We start from the raw sequence: 20505 nt of genomic DNA on the forward strand, positions 1-20505 counted from the left end.
AGAAAATGGAAGGAAAAAAATGAGAGGAAAGAAAATAGAAGAAAAAGTAGAGTTATTTGTATATTGTTTGGTATAAGAGAAAATGAATGGGAAAAAAATAGAGAAAAATTTTCTTTTGTTTGGATGGAAAGAAAAGTGAAAAGAAAAAAATCATAATAGTGTAAAATTACATTAATACCCTTATATATATTATATGTAAATTATAATTTATTAATGATAAGGGATAAATGTGTAATTTTAATCATATTGTCCCCATTTTTCTTCATTTTCTTCTCATGCGTGGAGAGAAAATAATTTTGTGGGTTCCACACTATTTTTTTCTTTCCTTTTTATTTTTTCTTCTCATCCAAACAACAAAAAATTTACTTTTGCATTTATTTTCTTTCCTCCCATTTTCTTTCCTTTCAAAATCCCTCAATCCAAATAATGTGTTTCCCATTCCCCTTGGTTAGATTGATTCCGTTGCCGAGGAATTACCAAAATGAGGAGGCTTTGTTATATTTAAATAAAAATCTAAAAATTGTTTTATTTAAGAAGAAAATTTTGTAAATAAAACACTAAATTTATATCAATTATAATGAAAATATATAAAATATGTGGGACTCTCTAATTTTTTTTTTTAAGATATGAAATTTTATTAATAAATTGCAATAAAGCAATATTAGTCCATGTCTGAACTCTAGCAAGGATAAGGTGGGCATTAACCCAAAGAAAAAGTATGAGAATAACCTAGAAGGAAATAAAAAGGAAAACTAACAATGACTTGTCTTAAGGTGAAATTCTTCGTTCATGTTGTGTGCCTCTTCCCAAATACCAGCCGGTTCACTCCTTTTGCCATCAAAAAGCCAATTGTTTCTAGATATCCAAATCCTCCATAGCACCATCGCAAGAAGACTTCGTTGCTTCTTATTAAAACTCTCTTGTTTTATCTTTACCTGCATCTCCCTCCACCAATTGACAAAACTATCCTCTGCATCCACTCTATTTGGACTGTTGAACAAGAACCCCATGTGATTCCACACTTGTCGCGAGTAAATGCAATTAAGCAAACAGTGGGTCAAAGTCTCGTCCTCCATTTCGCATCTTGGGCATATCGCAGGGACAGCTTGAATGCGGGCGTGCAGTTGGTGCCTCACCGGAAAACCATTATGGAGAGCTTTCCAGGTAAAGACCTTAACTTTGGCTGGACAGTCAAGATCCCAAATCGAATTCCATAGATTTTTGTCTGCGAAAATTGGTGGAAGACTTTCGAGTGGCGGGTGAAAAAAATTGAAGCATACCTCATATCCTGACCTAACAGAGTAAGAACCCCCTTTTTCTCTGTACCAAATCAAGTTATCTTCTTCTTTAATATTTATTTGAAGTATTTCCTGTGTAATTTCTGATGTGAAGTTGTTGGCTATAAGATGCTCATTCCAATTACCTTCCTCAGTGATGAGTTGAGAGACCCAAATTAAGCTTGGATTAGGCTCCTGATTCTGTCTCAGTGTCAATGGTCCTTGTCTTCCAACCCAGCAATCTTCCCAAATCTTCACTGCTGATCTCCTCCCAATCTGCCAGAAAATCCCCTTTTCCAGAACCTTTCGCCCTTCTAATAGACTCCTCCAAGCCCATGACGGATTGTATCCAATGTCAGCTTTTAGAAATGAAGAATGTCTAAAATACCTGCTTCTGAATACTTTAGTCACTAGGGAATTAGGTCTGGTCATCAATCTCCATCCCTGTTTTCCGAGCATGGCAAGATTAAAAGCTTTTAGATCCTTAAACCCCAATCCTCCTTGATTTTTTGGTCTACACAGTGTGTCCCACTTAATTCATTGAAGTCTCTTTTCTCCTTGTTTCTGTCCCCACCAGAATTGCATAAGCAGTCTCTGAATTTCTTCTATAAAAATTTCAGGTAGTTTAAAGCACCCCAAAGTGTATATCGGGATAGCCGTACCCACAGATTTAATTAGAACTTCACGACCGCTAACCGACAGTAACGATCTTTTCCAGTGCTGTAATTTTTTTGTAACTTTATCTTTGACATATGCAAATGTTGCTTTTTTTTATTTCTGGATTATTGTTGGTAAACCCAGGTATTTGTCTTGAGCGCCAACATTCGGGACTTGAAGGATGGCTGCAAAGGTTTTCCTCTCTGATTACGGTGTATTCCGACTGAAAAACACAGCAGATTTATTCAGGTTCACCTCTTGTCCACTTATACTATTGTAGTCATTCAACACCTGCATTATATTTTGGCATGCCTGAGAATTTGCTTTGCTGAAAATTATAGAGTCATCTGTGAAAAACAAATGTGTAATAGTAGGGCAACTACTGTTTAATCTGAGCCCTACAATATCATTAATCTGTTCTCTTCTGTGTAGCAAGTGGGAGAGTCCCTCTGCGCAAAGAATGAAAAGATAGGGTGAAAGAGGATCCCCTTGTCGGAGACCTCTTGTAGGTTTAAAGAAACCTTTAGGTTGACCATCCACAGTAACAGAATAAGAAACAGTAGTTACACACTCCTTCATCCATCCTATCCACTGATCACAAAATCCCAATTGACTCATAACCTTCCATAGGAAGCACCATTCCACCTTGTCATATGCTTTGCTCATGTCGAGTTTCAAAGCTAGATCCCAATCACCAAATTTTTTATTCTTCAAAAAATGCATGTACTCATGTGCTATTAGGACATTGTCACTAATCAACCGCCCCTTTATGAATGCACTCTGGTTATCACTAATTATCCGATTCATGATAAATTGCATACGATGTATCAAGACCTTCGAAATAATTTTATAGAAGACTGAGCTTAAACTGATAGGTCGTACCTATGACATGGTAGCAGCTTCGGGTATTTTAGGAATAAGACAAATGAGTGTATGATTGAAAGACCTCAGCATTCTTCCGCCTGAGAAAAAACTAGTGACTGCTTTTATAATATCTTCTTTAATAGTATCCCAAAAGAAGTGATAGAATTTCGCTGTAAAACCATCGTTTCCTGGGGCTGAGAAAGAGTTAATTGAAAAGACTGCCCTCTTAATCTCATGCTCACTAATTGGTCTTGTAAGGGCCCAATTGTTCTGTCTAGACACCTTCCTTCTCATTGTTGAGAGCCATGCACTTGGGTTAGCAGGGGAGCTCGAACTGAACAGTGTTTCAAAGTATTTCTGCGCTGTCCTCCCAATTCCTTCCGGATCAGAGTGCACCTCCCCTCTTTCATCTTCAAGTTTCTGTATTCTATTGTGCTTATTTCTCATTTGCGCCCTTGAGTGAAAATACTTTGTGTTTTGATCACCATATTTTAGCCATTGCTCTCTTGCTTTCTCTTTCCAATAACGTTCCTCACTTAGGTAGGCTTCTGTAAGTTCTTCTTCTAAAACCTTAATACAAAAGTTGTCTGCTTGCTGTGCTTTGCTTTTTTCTTCTTCTATCTTCTGTTTAAGCTGCTGGATCTGTCTTAGTGAGTTGCTGCCGGGCTGTTGTTGCCACTCAACAAGGCGATGTCGAACAATTTTAAGCTTTGTGTAAAGACGAAACATAGGTGAGCCTTCTATAGATTCCTTCCATGTGTCTTTTACAATCTGTCCAACCACCTCATTATCACACCACCTCTCATGAAACCTAAACCTCCTCTTAAACCTCCGTTGCTCGACCTCCGATTCAAACAGCAGTGGTCTATGAACAGAACCTTGATCATTTAAATGGAAGATTGCTGCACCCGAGTATAATTCCAATAAATTCATAGAGACCAAACACCGATCTAATCGCTCTCTTATCAAATTTTTCCCAAACTGCTTATTGCACCAAGTAAATTTGCTTCCTTCATATCCCAAATCAATTAGGCCTGGTACATTTATAAAATTATTAAAATTTTCAATAGATGCAACTGATTTCATCCTCCCTCCATCCTTCTCATCATGAGCCATTATGGCATTAAAATCACCAATAATCATATAAGGATCTTCCATACCTTCTAATTGATTCAAAATGGTGCCATACTGTTGGTTTCGCAGTCCTTCTTCACTGTGTAAATGCACTGCAATAACGCCACACTCCCTCTGTAGCCTCCTGTCTGTCCATCTAAAATAAACGAAAAATTCTGCACTTTTCACCACTGCAATATCTACACTTTCCCTCCATGCCAACACCAATTCTCCTGCTAGTCCTTGAGGTTCAACACAACTAACATTTGTAAACCCCAATTTATGGCATTGGCCTATCACAAACGAAGAACTATTCTTTGTCTCACATAAGAACAGAACTTCGGGGGAACGAGATCTATTGATCTCTTTTATGTTGTGAACTGTCAGGGGTTTTTCCAAACCCCGACAGTTCCACATCATCATCTTCATACCCCTTCGGATGCCAAATTTGGGCTGGCACCCTCCCCCCTTGTCTCTGAGCTTTCATCACTAATGCATTATTTTTTTCCTCTGTTGTCTGCTACCTTCTCTAATTAATACAATTAGTACATACAGCAACTCATTGATAAAATTATTTTTCAAATAATTTATTTAGATAAATTATCTATATAATAGCCAATTAGAATCCATAGTTTATTTAAAATACGTTGAGTACAAGTATGGATCTAATTTCTTCAAAATGAAGAATGATATGGGAAAAATTGAAAAATAGTTAAAAAACCGAAAAGGATAATCGTGTGATGGTGGCTAATATTCTGATTTACAAAATTTAAAATTTTTGGTAACAAGATTAACGAATAATTATGTAATATTATTTTAAGGTGTTTGTTACGGTACAATGATAAATTTATACGTACCGATATAATAAAAACGTGGACAAATAACAAAACGTCACGTGAATTATATTATCTCCGTCAGTATTTAATTTTTATTTTTTTAAAATATATATCTTAACATTAAATGCTGACGGAGATAATATATATTTTTATAATTTAATAAAAATAAAAATTAAATGCTGACGGAGATAATATAATTCACGTGACGTTTTGTTATTTGTCCACGTTTTTATTATATCGGTACGTATAAATTTATCTTAAATGCACAGAAATCTAACTAACCAATATCTATCTATTTTTATTAGGAATAAATCTCTAAATACAAGTAAATTAACCAAACCCGTTCAATAAGTCATTTGTACTCACGCGTGTACTTTTTTCTTTGTGTTCTTTTTGCACACATTCTTCTTCTTTTTCTTTTCTTTTTCTTTTTCTGCTTACTCCGCGTTCTTTTTCTTCTTTTTCGTCATCCCTGATATTTCGTCTTCTTTTTCTTCTCTTTTTTTTCATTATTTTTCTCTTTTGTTATCGTCGTCAACATCACCTCCTTCTCCTTTTCTTTTCTTTGTCGTTGAAATTTCTTCTCCTCCATCATCTTTATCATCATGATCATCATTGTTATAGTCATCATTGTCTTCTTCTTATGCGTATCGTCGTTATTGTTATCGTCGTTATTATTATCGTTATTGTAGAATTTTTGCCATATTGATGGTGTTGCCTGCTCCAAAATTGATTTGGATATGTTTTTGTTGATAATTCAGTTTTTTATGTGTTATTTTTAAACTCAGTTTGTGTGTCGTAATCATTAAAAAATATTTTTGTATATTTATAATAAAATTTCGGTGTAAAAACTAAAAAATTTATGTGTTGTTAACAAATTTCGGTATATTTATATTCTTTAAGTTTTGCATAATTCAAAACTCTTCTTCATCCTTCTCATCATCTTTTGCTGTTGTTTCTTCTTTTTTTTTTTCATCATCATCATGATCTTTTTTTATTCATCTTTTATTTTTGTTTTACATTCTCAAGTTTATTCTTACTTTACTCTTTTAACAAGAATAAAAAAAAACACATAATATTATAAATTTACTTGAAAGAAGATGAACATACATTCATTCAACTAAATGAAAGAAATAAATAAAGAGAAAAAAGAAAAAATGCAATAAAGGAAACATATTTATGCATTTGTAGCAAAATTTCAGTGTAAGAATTCTGAATCTGAATTATTATTATGATGAATTTGTTCCATTTTCGTTTTGGTGTATTTTGGAAAACCTTCGTTGTATTTTGAAAATATTTCGGCGTATTTTGAAAATTTTTTGGTGTTGCATAATTCAAAATTTTTTCTCTTTCTCCTTCTTCATCTTTTGCTGCTGTTTCTTCTTCTTTTTCATCATCATTATTATCTTTTTTTTTCTTATTCATCTTTTTCTTCTTGTTTTACCTTTTCAAATTTTTTCTTGTTTTACTCTCTTAACAAGAATAAAAAAATTAAATAAAGAAAAAGAAGAAACATATAATACTGCAAAATTATTTGGAAGATGATAAAACTACATTCATTTAACTAAAAGAAAGAAAGAAATAAGGAAAAAAGAAGAATAAAAAATGCATTAAAGGAAATATTTTTATGCATTTGTAGCAAAATTTCGGTGTAAAAGTTCTGAAATTGAATTATTCTTGTGATGAATTTGTTCCATTCTCATTTCGCTGTATTTTGAAAAACTTTTAGTGTATTTTGAAAATCTTTCGTTGTATTTTGAAAATTTTTCGATGTATTTGTATTCTGATAAGTTCTGCATAATTTAAAACTTTTCCTCCTCTTCTTCCTCCTTATCATCTTCTGCTGCTGCTTCTTCTTTTTTCATCTTCATCTTTTTCTTTTTATTTATTCATCTTTTCCTTCTTATTTTACCTTCTCAAGTTTTTCCTTATTTTACTCTCTTAACAAAAATAAAAACAAAAAAATCAAACAAAAAAATTATTTGAAAGATGATGAACCTACATTTATTCAACTAAAAGAAAGAAAAAAATACATTAAAAAAATATTTTTATACATTTGTAGCAAAATAGGAATTCCGAATCTGAATTATTATTATTGTGATGAATTTGTTCTATTCTCGTTTCGGTGTGTTTTGAAAAACTTCCAATGTATTTTAAAAATTTTCCATGTATTTGCATTTTGATAAGTTCTTCCTCTTCGTTCTTCTCATCTTCTATTGTTGCTTCTTCTTCTCCTTTATCTTTTTATTTCATTTAAGACACATCTTCAGATGAATAATATATATATATATATAAAGATGGAATAAAAAAGATAATAGATCAGAAAATATATACAAGTCAATAATTCAAAAAAAATATGTCTCCACAAAAAACATATGATAGGAAAAAGAAAAAAAAAAACTCTAACAAAAATCGAAAATAAAAAGAGGACAAACGCCATATAAAAAGACTAAGTCCGTTCATTGAAACAAATGCAAAAATAAAAAACAACAAATGAAGATGTAATTTTGTACAATTTTAATATTAAAAATTTTTGTATTACAAAATATTTTAAATAAAAAATACATCAAATTTAACATTAGTTTGTATTTATATTAATTAATTTCTAAAAAATATAATACTTACAAAAATATACTATATATTATTACTAATTTATCACTCTGCACATCACACGGATCTCACTTTAGTTATCCATAATTTTATAATATAATCTTATTTAACTTCTATTATTTTTTTTTGTTAGACTAAAAACTAACCAACTACGAATCTAAATTCCAATAAATTGACTAATTTAAATTGATTATTTGACTTCCATTATGAAATATCTAATGTCTTTTAACCAAAATTTGAATAAATAATTTAAAAAATTGAGACAGTCTTTTATTTTTATCAATTTAGACATTATTAAAAAAACGAGTAATTTTACTTTAAAAAAAATTTAACTCTTCTTTAACATTTTCGTTAAATTTATGATTGAAATATTAATAATGAATACAATAAATTTTCAAAGTAATTTTTAAGAAATTTTTAGTAGAATATTTTAATTGTCAACAAATTTTAATAATTAAATCAATATCTAAATTTTTATTTATTAGACAAATTAATTCTCAAATTAAATTATTCGTCTATATAAAAGAGTTAATCTAAAAATTTTAAAAAAATTTAAAAACTATTATATCTTTATCAAAGAATAATTCGTCTACATTTTTATGAGATTGAAAATATTACTTAATTCTACATTAGTTTAAGAATATTTCAATAGATAAACTAATTTGTCCCAAAATTTAAAATATGCCATGTTCAAGCATGATTGATCACTTAGCAAAAATTAACAAAAATACACTCAAATTATTTTATTATTAACAAAAATATTTTTAAATTTTTTTATTAATTAAAATATCTTCAAATAATTTAAAAAATAACAAAAATATTCCACTGTGATAAAAAATTTAGTCATTTTTAATTGCAATTTAATATTGTTATTATATTTTTAAATAATTTAAAAATATTTTATTAATAACAAAATTTAAAAGAAATTTTATGAACGGCAAGATAATTCAAGTATATTTTTTTGGTTTGTCCTTGATTTCTAAATCCTAATTATTTTTAAAATTTTATTTCAATTAGTACAAAACACAATGGTTCTTTCTTACTCTTCTACTCCTCCTTCTCTCAAACTGTGTTTTCGAATATTCCATCAAAGCCAAAAAAAAAAAAAAAAAAAAAAACATAAATCAGAGAAGAAAGAAAGAAAGAAAAAAAGAAAGAAAGAAAGAAAGGAGGAGAGAGAACACAGGAGCAGTGTGGCCATGGCAGATCAGCAGAATTTGCCAGAAGGAACGGTGCAGAACATTCTAGAACAAGAAACTCTCAAATGGGTCTTCGTTGGTGGCAAAGGTGGCGTTGGCAAAACCACATGCAGCTCAATACTCTCGATTCTTCTCGCCACTGTTCGCGACTCTGTTCTCATAATCTCCACCGACCCAGCTCACAATCTCAGCGATGCTTTTCAACAGCGATTCACAAAGACTCCAACTTTGGTCAATGGCTTCACCAATCTCTATGCTATGGTACCAATTAGAGCTTCCCAATTTTAGTGCTTTATGCCTTATTCGTGTGTGGTTTTCCTTTTTTGGACTCGATTATCATGCTGTTAGGTCAAATTTCTGAAATTGAGTCGAAGCTGAATGAATCAATGGCCCTGGGAATGGGGGCTTGTGTGAAGAGAATTTGCAACTTGCAAGAGGAGTTGCTTATGCTCCCTGAATTGAGATCTGTAGAAGAAAGCTTGTTGGTTTTGATTGTTTATCCAAGCAAAACACATACTTTATGTATTGTTTGTTGCTGCTGCTGTTATTTTCTATTTTGGAACTGGTGGTTTTGTGGATTTATAGTGGTTGTGCCTTTTATAGGTGTGTATGAGATATGCAATGTTCGCAATGTTCATGCTTTTTAGGTTGTTGCAGTGGTTTTCCTGTTTAGTAAAGGATTCAATTTTCACGCTTTATTGTTCAGAGAGAGATTGGTGATATAAGAAGAACATGTGAAGCTTAGTTTTGTGTATGATCTATTGTGTAGCCATGTTGTTACTTGTTAGGTTAGATATTAATAGTTTTTTGTATGAGTGTAGAAAAGTAAAGCCTTTTTTTTTGTTTGGGGGGGGGGGGGGGGGGGGGGGGTATAGCTATGATGATTCTGTTGTCATCGATGAGTCAATTATTTATCTGAATGATTAACTATTTCTCTTTTACTAATTCAGGTTACATGATTTGTCTCTCTTGGACCTTTTATTAATTACTGAGTGCTTCACACTTGAATCATTGTTTGTTTGAGTTTTTTTTGTTATCCAAAATGATCTTATTTTTATTTCATTCATCTTGGTGTTAGTTTTATCTTAATTGTTTTCCATTGTAGGAAGTGGATCCCACTGTTGAGCATGAGGATGTGGGCACTTCTGAAGGGATGGACGGTCTGGTCTCGGAGCTAGCAGGTGCAATACCTGGGATTGATGAGGCGATGAGCTTTGCTGAGATGCTGAAGTAAGAATGATGTCATCTTTTTTTATTTAACTACGAAAATATGACTTGATATTATGTCTACTATTGAATTATTACGATTGATATTTTTGATGTCATGTGTGTAATGTTTATGACGGTAGAATCAATTAGTTGGTAACCCATATATGAGGATTGGAGTCCTTCAAATGCCAAACAGAAAGAATAGAAGTATGGAAGATTACATTTTCTCATCAATTTCATGGGACATTTATGAATATACAAATTATACAATAGTGAATGTATTTATTGCCGAGCTTAGAATGTTGAATCTTGACACTTGATTTGTATTGACATTTCTGATATTTGGCAAAAGAAAAATCCAATCTCTTGAATGCATACTTGATTCATCTAGAAGTTTGTTAAATACGTGTGGTGCTCCTAGTATTTTTTTATTCTGATTTAAACATCCCTTATTAACTCAATTCAACTGTTTCTTTACTCTTCACTGTGGATTGATCTATCTTAATCGATATAGATTGGTGCAGACAATGGATTATTCTATAATAGTTTTTGATACTGCTCCAACTGGCCATACACTCCGACTCTTGCAATTCCCATCAATTTTAGAGAAAGGTCTTGGAAAAATGATGTCCTTGAAAAATAAATTTGGTGGTTTATTTAACCAGGTATGATTAAGGTTTATGAATTCCTTTTATTGCCTTGACTACTAAACAATTTGTGAAAAGTTCAATATTCTGGACCCTTAAATATGTATATTCCATGCAGATTTAACTACGAGTCTGTGACTATTCTATTTCCCAACACCAAACTATTTGGATTATATGTTCAGAGTTTGCATGCCTTCACCAGTCATGGAATAATTCGAATTTTGTTCTTTCATCACAGATGACTCGCATGTTTGGAATGGATGATGATTTTAATGAAGATGCAGTTCTTGGGAAGCTTGAAGGAATGAAGGATGTGATCGAACAAGTTAATAAGCAATTCAAAGATCCGGTAAGATTTTATCCCCTCATGTGGAAGGGTGTTTGAACTTATGACCTCCAGGTCACGATGCAACAATTTTACTATTGCACCGAGGCTCAGCCTCGTATCTCCATTTATGTAAAATTGAATCTTTAATGCATAAAATTTTAACCAGTTGGACTGTTGAAGGCTTTCCAATCACCATATCTGCTTATTTTCCTTGATCACAGGACATGACAACTTTTGTCTGCGTTTGTATTCCGGAGTTCCTTTCATTATATGAAACAGAGAGATTGGTTCAGGAACTTACAAAGTTCGAGATTGACTCACACAACATCGTTATTAACCAAGTGATCTTTGAAGACGAAGGTAGTGTGTTCCCATGTCTTTGATATCTCATTATGTCTATTTTTAATTTCTCTGTCTTGCATTATGAATTTATGAGTATTCTTGCCGCTTTTTATATGTTTGTAGTTGTTGAATCCAAGTTACTTAAAGCGAGAATGAAAATGCAACAAAAGTATATTGATCAATTTTACATGTTATATGACGACTTTAACATTACCAAGCTGCCATTGCTCCCAGAAGAGGTTAGTTCTCATGTCCTTGAGTTAATAACTAGGATTTTGTGAAGGAGAAAGTAAAAACATTAAAGACAATAATATCCTATTTTCTAATTCTGTCTTCTTTTTGCCTTCTTGTTCGCAAAATCTTAAAAATAGAAAATATTGAGAATGTAAACAAACACCAAAGTGGACTTAAAATTTTGCTTTTGAATTCAGCTGATTTTTGTGAACTTTTAGTAAATCTTTGATCAGCTATGGGATCTTTATAGGTTACTGGGGTCGAAGCTCTAAAAGGATTTTCAAGACATTTTTTGACACCTTACCAACCATTATCTAATAGAGATCAAGTAGAATGGTTAGAGAGAAGAGTATCAGAATTGAAGGATCAGTTACAAGAGGCTGAGGAAGAATTGAATACACTCAAAAAGGGGAAGCAAAAGGTTTGATGACATCTTTTCATCAATAGTTATCATTGTAAGCTTTTTTGGTTTTCAAGTTTATAAACATAGATGAAGCTTTCCTATTAAGTCGATTCATTTAGTTGAATAATGTTGCTTCCTTGTATCTTCCAAAGTCATGGTAGTGCTGTTTATTTGTGTGTTGGATTCTTTTGGTAAGAAATTATTAGCTAGGCAAAGTCATACCATAGCATGTTTTTTGTACTCAAATTGTTATTGACTTCATTAAATTAATTTCAATGATAACTGCACTTCTATTATTGATATTCCAACCCTATGCATGTCAAATAAGGATTTACATGTATGCTATAGACTCTATTTAAAAATTACTCATCTCTCTTAGAAGACATTACTAGAAACACATTGGTTATCAACTACTAAGAGAAATTAGGTGAGCACTTACATGCAGTTGTTTTCATGTAAAGTTTATAGTTGAGAACCATTAGATGATAATCTAGTCAAACTTGTCAAATCATCTAACGATTCTCAAATGTCAACTTCATATAGAGACAACTGCATAAGAGTTTTCACCGAGAAATTGTTGCATATTTTTGAAGCGGCATTATTTTATTGCTTTTCTTCTTTTTCTTTTTATAACCAAAGACATTCATTCAAGAGAGGGGTTGAGAGTTGAATGGATAGTCTCAAACTCAAATGAAATGCAGGATAAGCTAAGGTCCAAATTGCTAATTGTTTTGTATTCATACAGGATGTATATGATTATTCATTTTGATAATAATTTACAATATATAAATTTGGAGAATTTATTTGGCGAAGAATAGAATTTGGTGCAAAGTGAAGATTCTCACTAATTTGTAGAGAACATGGGCATGTTCATGATCCTTTTTCTTTTTCTATTATAAAAAGAACAATCTTCACTCTTCTTTGAAAGATATAATGCACCATAGCATTATTCATAGATTTGTAACTTAATTGGTTAAATCACTTTTTAATTTTTCAAAAAATGCGTAAATTATTGAGTCCAAAATTAGGGCTATTCAACGGTTAGTGCAACTCGGATTTGGATTAATATGATATCAGAAACGAATAAAATCTAAAATCTCACCAATAAGATAAAAAGAAAAATAATATTTTAAAAAATACAAAATTTGCCATAAGAGAGGAAATTCTCTTTATATAAGTAATAGAAATATATAATAGAATTCATGATATTTACTGAATGATCTTTATCAATGGCAGCAGAACATGCCAAAAAGCCAAGGGATAACTTCCATAAGCTCATTTAGTGAGTATAAGTTTTGGCAATCGGTCCCTTGCTCTTCACAATAACATCAGGAGTATGTTTTGATAACTATACCATACAATAGAGATTTTAATTAGCATCACTCAAATAATATTCATTCTGTCATAATCACTTCTAACATAAACACTTTCAAACAAATCACATTACCACCAACTCAACTTTATTAAAACAAAATTTCAAGAAGCTGCTTTATTAGTGCCTTTTGCTATACTGGCTTTGAACTAAACAATGAGAAACTCAACAATCATCCAACAAATAAAATAGTTAGAACAAACTAATTTTGCAGCATTTTCATAGCCATAGAAGGTTTAGCCTAAATCAGCACTAATTTAAAACCTGCCTATGCTATACGAGGATGCTACCTTTACAAATAAAATTCCAGGCATGAATTCCTTTTTCCCCAAGTAACAAGGAACAAGAATTTCGCCGAATTATAAACCTCCCGATATCAATTTGGCTGGGCTTGTTTCATGGGAGTATTAGTCGTTCCAAGGTCCTTGCGTAGCACTTCATCTGGTTGCAAGCTATCTGGAGTTGCACCGTCTTGTTTCTTGGGAGTAGTTTTCTTGGGAGTATCAGTTATCCCAAGTTCCTTGCGCTGCACTTCATCTGGTTCCAAGGTATCTGGAATGGCACCGAATATCCTTCGCGAAATTTCATTCCCGGAAGCCACATGATGAACAAATGCCGATGCGTCCTCCATCCTCTCCTGCAGACTCATTGTGGCAGACATATAGTTTGAAGTAGTTCTTGACAGTTTTCTCTCCAAGGGCTTGTCAATTTCAGCAGTCTTAAGAAAACGTTCGGTGGCAGCCTCCCAAGAAAGGTCATGTATATGAGCGTCAGTGAGTTGAGCAGGCTCGGAGGCCAGTGCCTTATGTATGAGTTTAACAAATTCATTGCCATCGTTGAATGTCCAACAGTTCGGAAACTGCTTGAAAAAGTCGTTTGAGGTGTGGTTGGCACACACAACGATTTTTCCCATTGCTAAAGCTTCAGCTGTGGTTGTGCAAACCACATCTGTTGTGCTTGGATTTATGAACAATTTGTAACTGCAACAAAGGAAAAAAAAATGTATAAATTTTTTGCCTAAATTCTATCCCAACTCCATTGCCTAAATCTCATAGTGTAAATTTTTTGAATTCATTAATTTCCAACTAAATAATAACAATGAATATATAAATTTGATAAAAATCCAATTGAGCAATGAATATCACATCAGATTTCCATTTTTTTTCTTTTCCAAAATACACACCACAATACATCATGTTATCAATAAGCAAAACCTTCTATAGTAGATCATCTCAACTAAAATGGAGCCAAAACATAAGACGAGCAAATTAGTATGTAACTTACTCATGAAATTCAGGGTCAGCGTGATCACGCGCCGGGTGAACTCTAACTGGAAGTTCCAACTTTTCGGCAGCTTTTTTAACTTCACCTGAGTCCTCTCCACTGCCAACCAAGTCAACCTCAAGCCCAGCTAATTCCTTTTGATGAACACGAAGAAGTTTTAACAGCTCCTTGTAGCCTTTGCTCCATATCATCTTCCCAATAAAGTATGCACCTTTGGTAAAGGCCTTCTCTCCATTCTTTTGTTGTTCCCTCTTTTTCTTGCCAATGGCAATGAATTTTGGATTAACTCCATGTACATTACAAATGACGGAGTCAGAGTAATCCTGGGTGGCACCTGATAGTCTAATTACCTGAAATTATATAGCTAATTAACTCCAAGAAAACAAGCATGCATTGCTTGCAAGTGTAAACTTCTTTTTTTCTTTATGTAAGGCCTTGAGGATATAATAAATTACCTTGTGACAGTATATACCAACAACCCAGTTGTTTAGATATTTCAGTAGAAATGCTTGCACAGTTCCATTCTTCTCTCGCTTCACATATTCCAGATAATTTGTGTGAATAATTCCCACAACTAGCCTGAATTTAGTCTTCCATCTTTTCCCATGGTGATACCATGTCAGGTGCTCGGGCTCCTCAAGAACAGCAATATCTGCCTCTTCATCTGGGACAATTTCTGAAATATCTCCCACAGGAAGAATGCTCCTTTTATCTCTTGAAAACTACATTATAAATGAATCATGCATTAGCAACTACATACTAAATCATAAATTAGCACCACTACATAGCAATAAGGCATCGTGATAGCTGATTACAAAAGCAAATAGGAACAGAAATGGGAGAATTCTAAACAGTGATAGATGGTTACAATCTATGGATCGGATGACTTGAGAGACAAACATATTGGTACGAAAATATCAGTGATGAAGATCGCATATCCCCATTTAAAACATCCTTTATAAACCATTTAAAGAGAAAAAAAGCATATATTTTCATGATGGCCAACAACAGCTTCTGATCTCCAAATTGCACATCTGCATGTCATTTATGTTGATTTTGTGTGTTAACTTGCAATTATCCCTATTAAAGGGAAAGAGTAAAAACAATGAGAGGAATCATCACCTTTGCTGGATAAAACTCTATGTTAAACTTTGGCACAAAATCGATTCTCTCTTCGAGCCATTTACGGATATATTGCTCTTGCTCCGAGGGTGAAGCATATGTAATCTTGTTGGGGTATACTAATCCTTGATCTTTCAAAGATAGCCAAGGGATCCCCAAAACTACATCTCTTTTCCCATCTTTGGCAAAATATGCAGCGCGAAACAAAGGGTTCACAGCTGTTCCTGTTAGCCATGGAAGGCTGGCAGTGGTGAAAATTGCAATATGCTGTTTCTTTTCCATCTGATTTTCAGGTTCAAAAGCAAAATCTCATCCTACCTCAGAAAAATCACTTTAATTGCTTTAACTGTCATAGAGAACAAACATTAGCCTGCATTTATGTCTTAAACCATAGATTATAATAAAAATTAATTAATAATCATCAGTAATTTTTTATCTGCTTTTTCATTTCTATTGAAAAAAAAAATTGATCAGTGATCACTAATTAAGAAACCATTAACAAAAGTCAGAACAAAAAGAGAATCAGAAAAAATCAGGACTCATTTCAAAACCAAAACACACCTAATTGGCACTCACAGATACCAGTTTTGGCCCCTTGTTGTTTTACCAATCTCGATTACCCAAAAAATTCAGACTTTACATATAGATATAGAAACAATTGAAGAAAAATGGAATAATCTTGATGGCGTAAAAAGTAAGAGATTGTTCATAAGGGAAAATGTACCTTGAAGAAATCAACAAGAAAGGGAGAATGAAAGTGTTGTGGTGAAGGAAGGGACTTGAAGCTAGCGAGAGAAATTCGTGGAAAATCAATGGCGGAGTAGAGAGAGAGAATGTTGAAAACGCAAAGGAGGAAAGAGAATATGCTCGATGTGTATCGAAACGGTGACGTATGGCCTAGTCAGCTTTTCGAACTGTTAAACGGTTTTCTACCAATTACAATTTTACATCTAGTCCCCACAAATTATTAAAAGAAAACAAAATAATGGGTTAACCGACCTAGGGTAGTAAACTAGTAATCACCACCCCAAAAAAAAAAAAAAAAAGAGAAAGAAAAGAAAAAAGATAAACTAGTGTAATAACATTTTTTTTAAAAAAACACAAGGGTAAAGTATATATTTTTTATTTTTTTAAAAATTGGTAAAAATTTTAAAAATACATATAAGTTTTATTTTATTTTAATTTTATTTCAGAAATTTTTTATTTGCATTAAATATATTTTCGATGCCTAAATTTTTAAAAAATTTAAGAACAATTTAATAATAATGCATGAAAATTATGCTTAATTTGCTTATATTAGGAGTTGTTCTTATGAAATTGTTATTGAATTGATCTTAAATTTTTTGAAAAATTAGTTGTTAAGAGTATATTTGATGCAAATCGAAAATTTTTAGGACAAAATTAAAACAAAATAAAATTTAGGAGTATTTCTAAAATTTTTATCAAATTTTAAAGACAAAAAATATATTTTACAAACATGTTTATCTAATTTCTTTTTATTATTAATTTATCACATTACTAAAAATAATTAACCTTAAAATTTATTATTTAAAAAAATTTAAATACATAAATATAACTAAATGATTATATAAATTTTTTTTTATATTATTAGTATACTAAAATTAAATTCATCTGAATATGTAGTATAAATTTTAAATAATTAATTTTGTTGTATACATTTTATTGTTCTAGATATAAAACTCTAAAAATATCTAGGTAATTTTAAACTGTATTTAATATGTTTTTAAAATTTTATTTTTATATAACTAAAAGTATATTGTATTAATTAAAATTGTTATTATTTTATGTATTAAAATATATATATAAAATATATTTATGATATAATCATAGACAATAAAATATAATTTATCTTTTAATTTCTAGATGATACAGTAGAAATTACTCGATAATCGATATTAATATAAAGTCAAAGATAAGTTTTTTAAGTAATCTATTCTTTTTATATATAGCTTAGGAAAAAAAAATTATAATTTTTACATTAAAAAAATAAAAAATATTATTTATATATTAAAATTAATTATTAAATATCTATTAATATATTTATATATAAATATATATATAATTTAATTTATTTTTAATATATATTTTATATTAATAACTTACTTTAGTTCCTGATTTTAATTTTAGTGTACATCGTTAAGAAACATATATTTGTGTCAAATTTGGTTGGCACGTGTTCCTCAGCTGCCAACTCTAAGCCTAAGCTCCTTACATCGTTCTTCTGGAAACTCCACTTCACTTTGAGTTGAACGTTTGGTGCTCTTTTCCCCCAACTCCGAGGTAAAGTTCTCACCTTTCTCATCATATTCATACCCCCATTTCACTTTACTTGAAGAATTCGTAGTAATCTTTATTTTTTTTTTATAATTACTATATAGCTGTTTGGTAAAGAAGGAAACTTGATACCAACTTCAATTCGTGCTTCTGAGACAAGTGCACTGACAACTCGTTTCATGCTGTTTGTGTTTATTTCATTTTTCTGATCCCCCCTCCCTCCCCTTTTTCTTACTTAGTTATGTGAAGAAGGTTTTGTTGTTTGATTTAGCTATTGCATTTTGTTGTCATGTTTTGTCTTGAATGATAATAGTGTGGGAAATATGTCAAGTTATTTTTAAATTTTTTTAGATATGTAAATACGTTTAAAAAAGAAGAATTACTGGTAAGCTTCTTGGAAACTAGCTCTATGAGTTTTCTGTATTCTTTATAATGCAATTCAATTCAGTTCAGCTAAGTCAGTGTGATCATATGCTGCATAAACCCTTGTTTGCTAACCTTATGAAGTAGTCACATTTTTTTGGTGTTAGCAAAATTACACCTCTCTACTGAAGCAGCTGCAAGAATAGTAAAAGATTAGGTCCTAAGAAAGAAAACTAACCCTCGATGATACTTGTTCGGCATAAGTGCTCTGTAACTAGGAGATTACTGATCAGAAAAAATAGAAAAGAAAAAACTCAACTATGTGTGTATGTGTGCGAATGCTCGCCATGTCTCTATGTAGAAAACTTTGGAAGTTTTTATGTCAAAATGTTCTGTGTGTGTACTTCTTGAACGAGGAGAAAAGATTTTATAGTATTTTTGGACCTAATCTTTTACTATTTGTGACCCTTTACTGTTTAATAGTGGATCATCATTGGAAAAGATGTTGATGGGTCATGCAGATGGCCTCCCAGAACTGAGGTCACAAAAAGATCAAATACTTGCAGAACCTATGTCCGAATCAGGTGATGATGATAAAGGGCAAGAAGATTATTTGGAACAGATACTGTATTCGGCATCCTTCGAAGAACTCGCAAGCAATAGCCTTAAATATGATACGGTCATATGGCTATCTATATCATTGCTCCTGGCTTTGGCTTGGGGTGTTGGCCTTATTATGTTGCTCTACCTGCCAATCAGGCGGTATGTGCTTCGGAAGGATTTGTCCTCTCGTAGATTATACATCACTCCTACCGAAATAGTTTACAAGGTATGCATTAATAGTGTTGTATGATCACGAGTTTGTAATACGGGTAATGAAATGAGAAATGATAGGTGACCAGTTTTCTCAACCTTTGTAAGGTGTCAAGGCCTTCATATATACCCTTCTGGGGGAAGGTGACGATTGAGAGGCATATACCTCTTTCTTTGGTGATCGATATTATTATTGAACAAGGTACTCATGCAGACCTTATTTACCAAATCATTTCCTTGCCATGCTTTGTTTAAATTACGAACCTTTATCACCTTATTATGTGTCAACAGTTTCATTGTAGACATGATACATGATAGGATCTAATGGTGTCGTTTGATCCATATAGCCGACCCTACCTAGTGGGATAAGGCTTTGTTGTTGTTTGTTGTTGTTGTTGTTGTTGTTGTATTATCACCTTATAAGTTGTGTGTTAGGATGTTTTATATCATTCAAATTAAGAGAACACTTGTGTTTAAAATGGACAAAGTCCTAGCTTTGATCTTCTTGTTGAAACCTCATATACTTGATGTTCACTATGCACTCCAACAATTTTCTTCCCCGTTCTTTTACAAGGTTGCCTGCAGTCTATATATGGAATCCGTACTTTCCGTGTCGAAAGTATTGCACGTGGAAAAGCAGCACTTGTAGATGAACTACAGATTCAAGGAATTTCTGATCCTGATATTTTCAGAAAGGTGACACAAAATATGATCCTATACATTCAATTTCTTTTTTAACAGTAGTGGTTTTTTCCACTTTATAATACTAAAAGGGGGGATCATGAAGGACTGGAATTGATCTGCAGGTTATTGTAACGGAAGCATCAAAGAGTTTGCGAGATGTACGGAGGAAGTTGACTGCTCCGAGCACAAATGTGGAAAACATGGATCATATGCCTGCAGCAACTGAGGGATCAGTTGTTATGAGATCACCATCAAAAAGTTGGAAGGTATAATATAACAGCCATTTCTGAAAATGTTGCAGCATATAGTTCTAAGAGCTCTACACTGCTTGAATTTTTCTCATATAAAACACTATCATACTCTCATCTGCAGACGCCGGGTGTGGCCTATTCCGCTCTAGACCGCAGATCACCCGGAGGATTGCTGCTTAATAAACTTGAAGAAGTCAACAAATCAGTAAAGGTCTGTTTTTCCTTCTCTCAATATAGCATGGATTGTATCTATTAAAGAATTTATATTTATTTGTTCTGTTTGGAAAATTCTCTTTACTTACTGATTTTATGATTATTTGTGACCAGAGACTTGAGATGCTTATTGAGAAGTCACACGCTCCTCCCACCAGTAGCTGAAGTAAGGAACCATAGCTCAATAGTGTAAGAAAAGAATTGAAGTGAGTTTCAAAATTAGTAGTACTATTACACCATATTTGTAACTATGTAGAATGGAAATGAATGTCTGTTATTATGTTAATGGCTGAGAATGTTCTGTAGATGTTTAGAATCTCTAATCGTAAATGGAGCTTTGTTTTTTCCCATAAGTTTTCTCTATTTTCTTTCAATTCTTTTCTATTCAT

At 32.2% G+C, this 20505-nt stretch overlaps 4 protein-coding genes across 5 annotated transcripts; 2 read left to right on the plus strand and 2 right to left on the minus strand.

Moving 5' to 3' along the window:
* Positions 1-752: 752 nt before the first annotated feature.
* LOC130975593 (uncharacterized) lies at positions 753-2741 on the minus strand. The gene is made up of 3 exons (XM_057900364.1): positions 2456-2741; positions 2190-2281; positions 753-1721 (listed from the first exon to the last, which is right to left on the minus strand). The coding sequence occupies exons 1-3, from the start codon at positions 2739-2741 to the stop codon at positions 753-755; spliced, it is 1347 nt and encodes a 448-aa protein (XP_057756347.1).
* Positions 2742-8469: 5728 nt separating this feature from the next.
* LOC130973174 (ATPase GET3A) lies at positions 8470-12027 on the plus strand. 2 transcript variants are annotated; one of them, XM_057897612.1, is made up of 7 exons: positions 8470-8817; positions 9662-9786; positions 10280-10430; positions 10651-10761; positions 10962-11100; positions 11206-11321; positions 11550-12027. In XM_057897612.1, the coding sequence occupies exons 1-7, from the start codon at positions 8557-8559 to the stop codon at positions 11586-11588; spliced, it is 942 nt and encodes a 313-aa protein (XP_057753595.1). In that variant the 5' UTR covers positions 8470-8556; the 3' UTR covers positions 11589-12027. The 2 variants fall into 2 exon arrangements, with proteins under 2 accessions (XP_057753595.1, XP_057753594.1); XM_057897611.1 differs by having other exon boundaries at positions 8472-8817; positions 11567-12027.
* A 1008-nt stretch (positions 12028-13035) lies between these two features.
* Positions 13036-16374, minus strand: LOC130976247 (digalactosyldiacylglycerol synthase 2, chloroplastic). The gene is made up of 5 exons (XM_057901052.1): positions 16222-16374; positions 15498-15843; positions 14831-15097; positions 14376-14725; positions 13036-14071 (listed from the first exon to the last, which is right to left on the minus strand). Exons 2-5 carry the CDS (start codon positions 15777-15779, stop codon positions 13468-13470), a joined length of 1503 nt encoding a protein of 500 aa, XP_057757035.1. The 5' UTR covers positions 15780-15843; positions 16222-16374; the 3' UTR covers positions 13036-13467.
* Positions 16375-17678: 1304 nt separating this feature from the next.
* LOC130976400 (uncharacterized) lies at positions 17679-20485 on the plus strand. Its single transcript, XM_057901263.1, has 7 exons — positions 17679-17798; positions 18639-18984; positions 19077-19170; positions 19543-19664; positions 19775-19918; positions 20025-20114; positions 20231-20485. The coding sequence occupies exons 2-7, from the start codon at positions 18658-18660 to the stop codon at positions 20279-20281; spliced, it is 828 nt and encodes a 275-aa protein (XP_057757246.1). The 5' UTR covers positions 17679-17798; positions 18639-18657; the 3' UTR covers positions 20282-20485.
* The last annotated feature ends 20 nt before the right edge of the window (positions 20486-20505 follow it).

This window comes from Arachis stenosperma, chromosome 4, assembly GCF_014773155.1.
Source record: "Arachis stenosperma cultivar V10309 chromosome 4, arast.V10309.gnm1.PFL2, whole genome shotgun sequence".
NCBI lineage: Eukaryota > Viridiplantae > Streptophyta > Magnoliopsida > Fabales > Fabaceae > Arachis > Arachis stenosperma.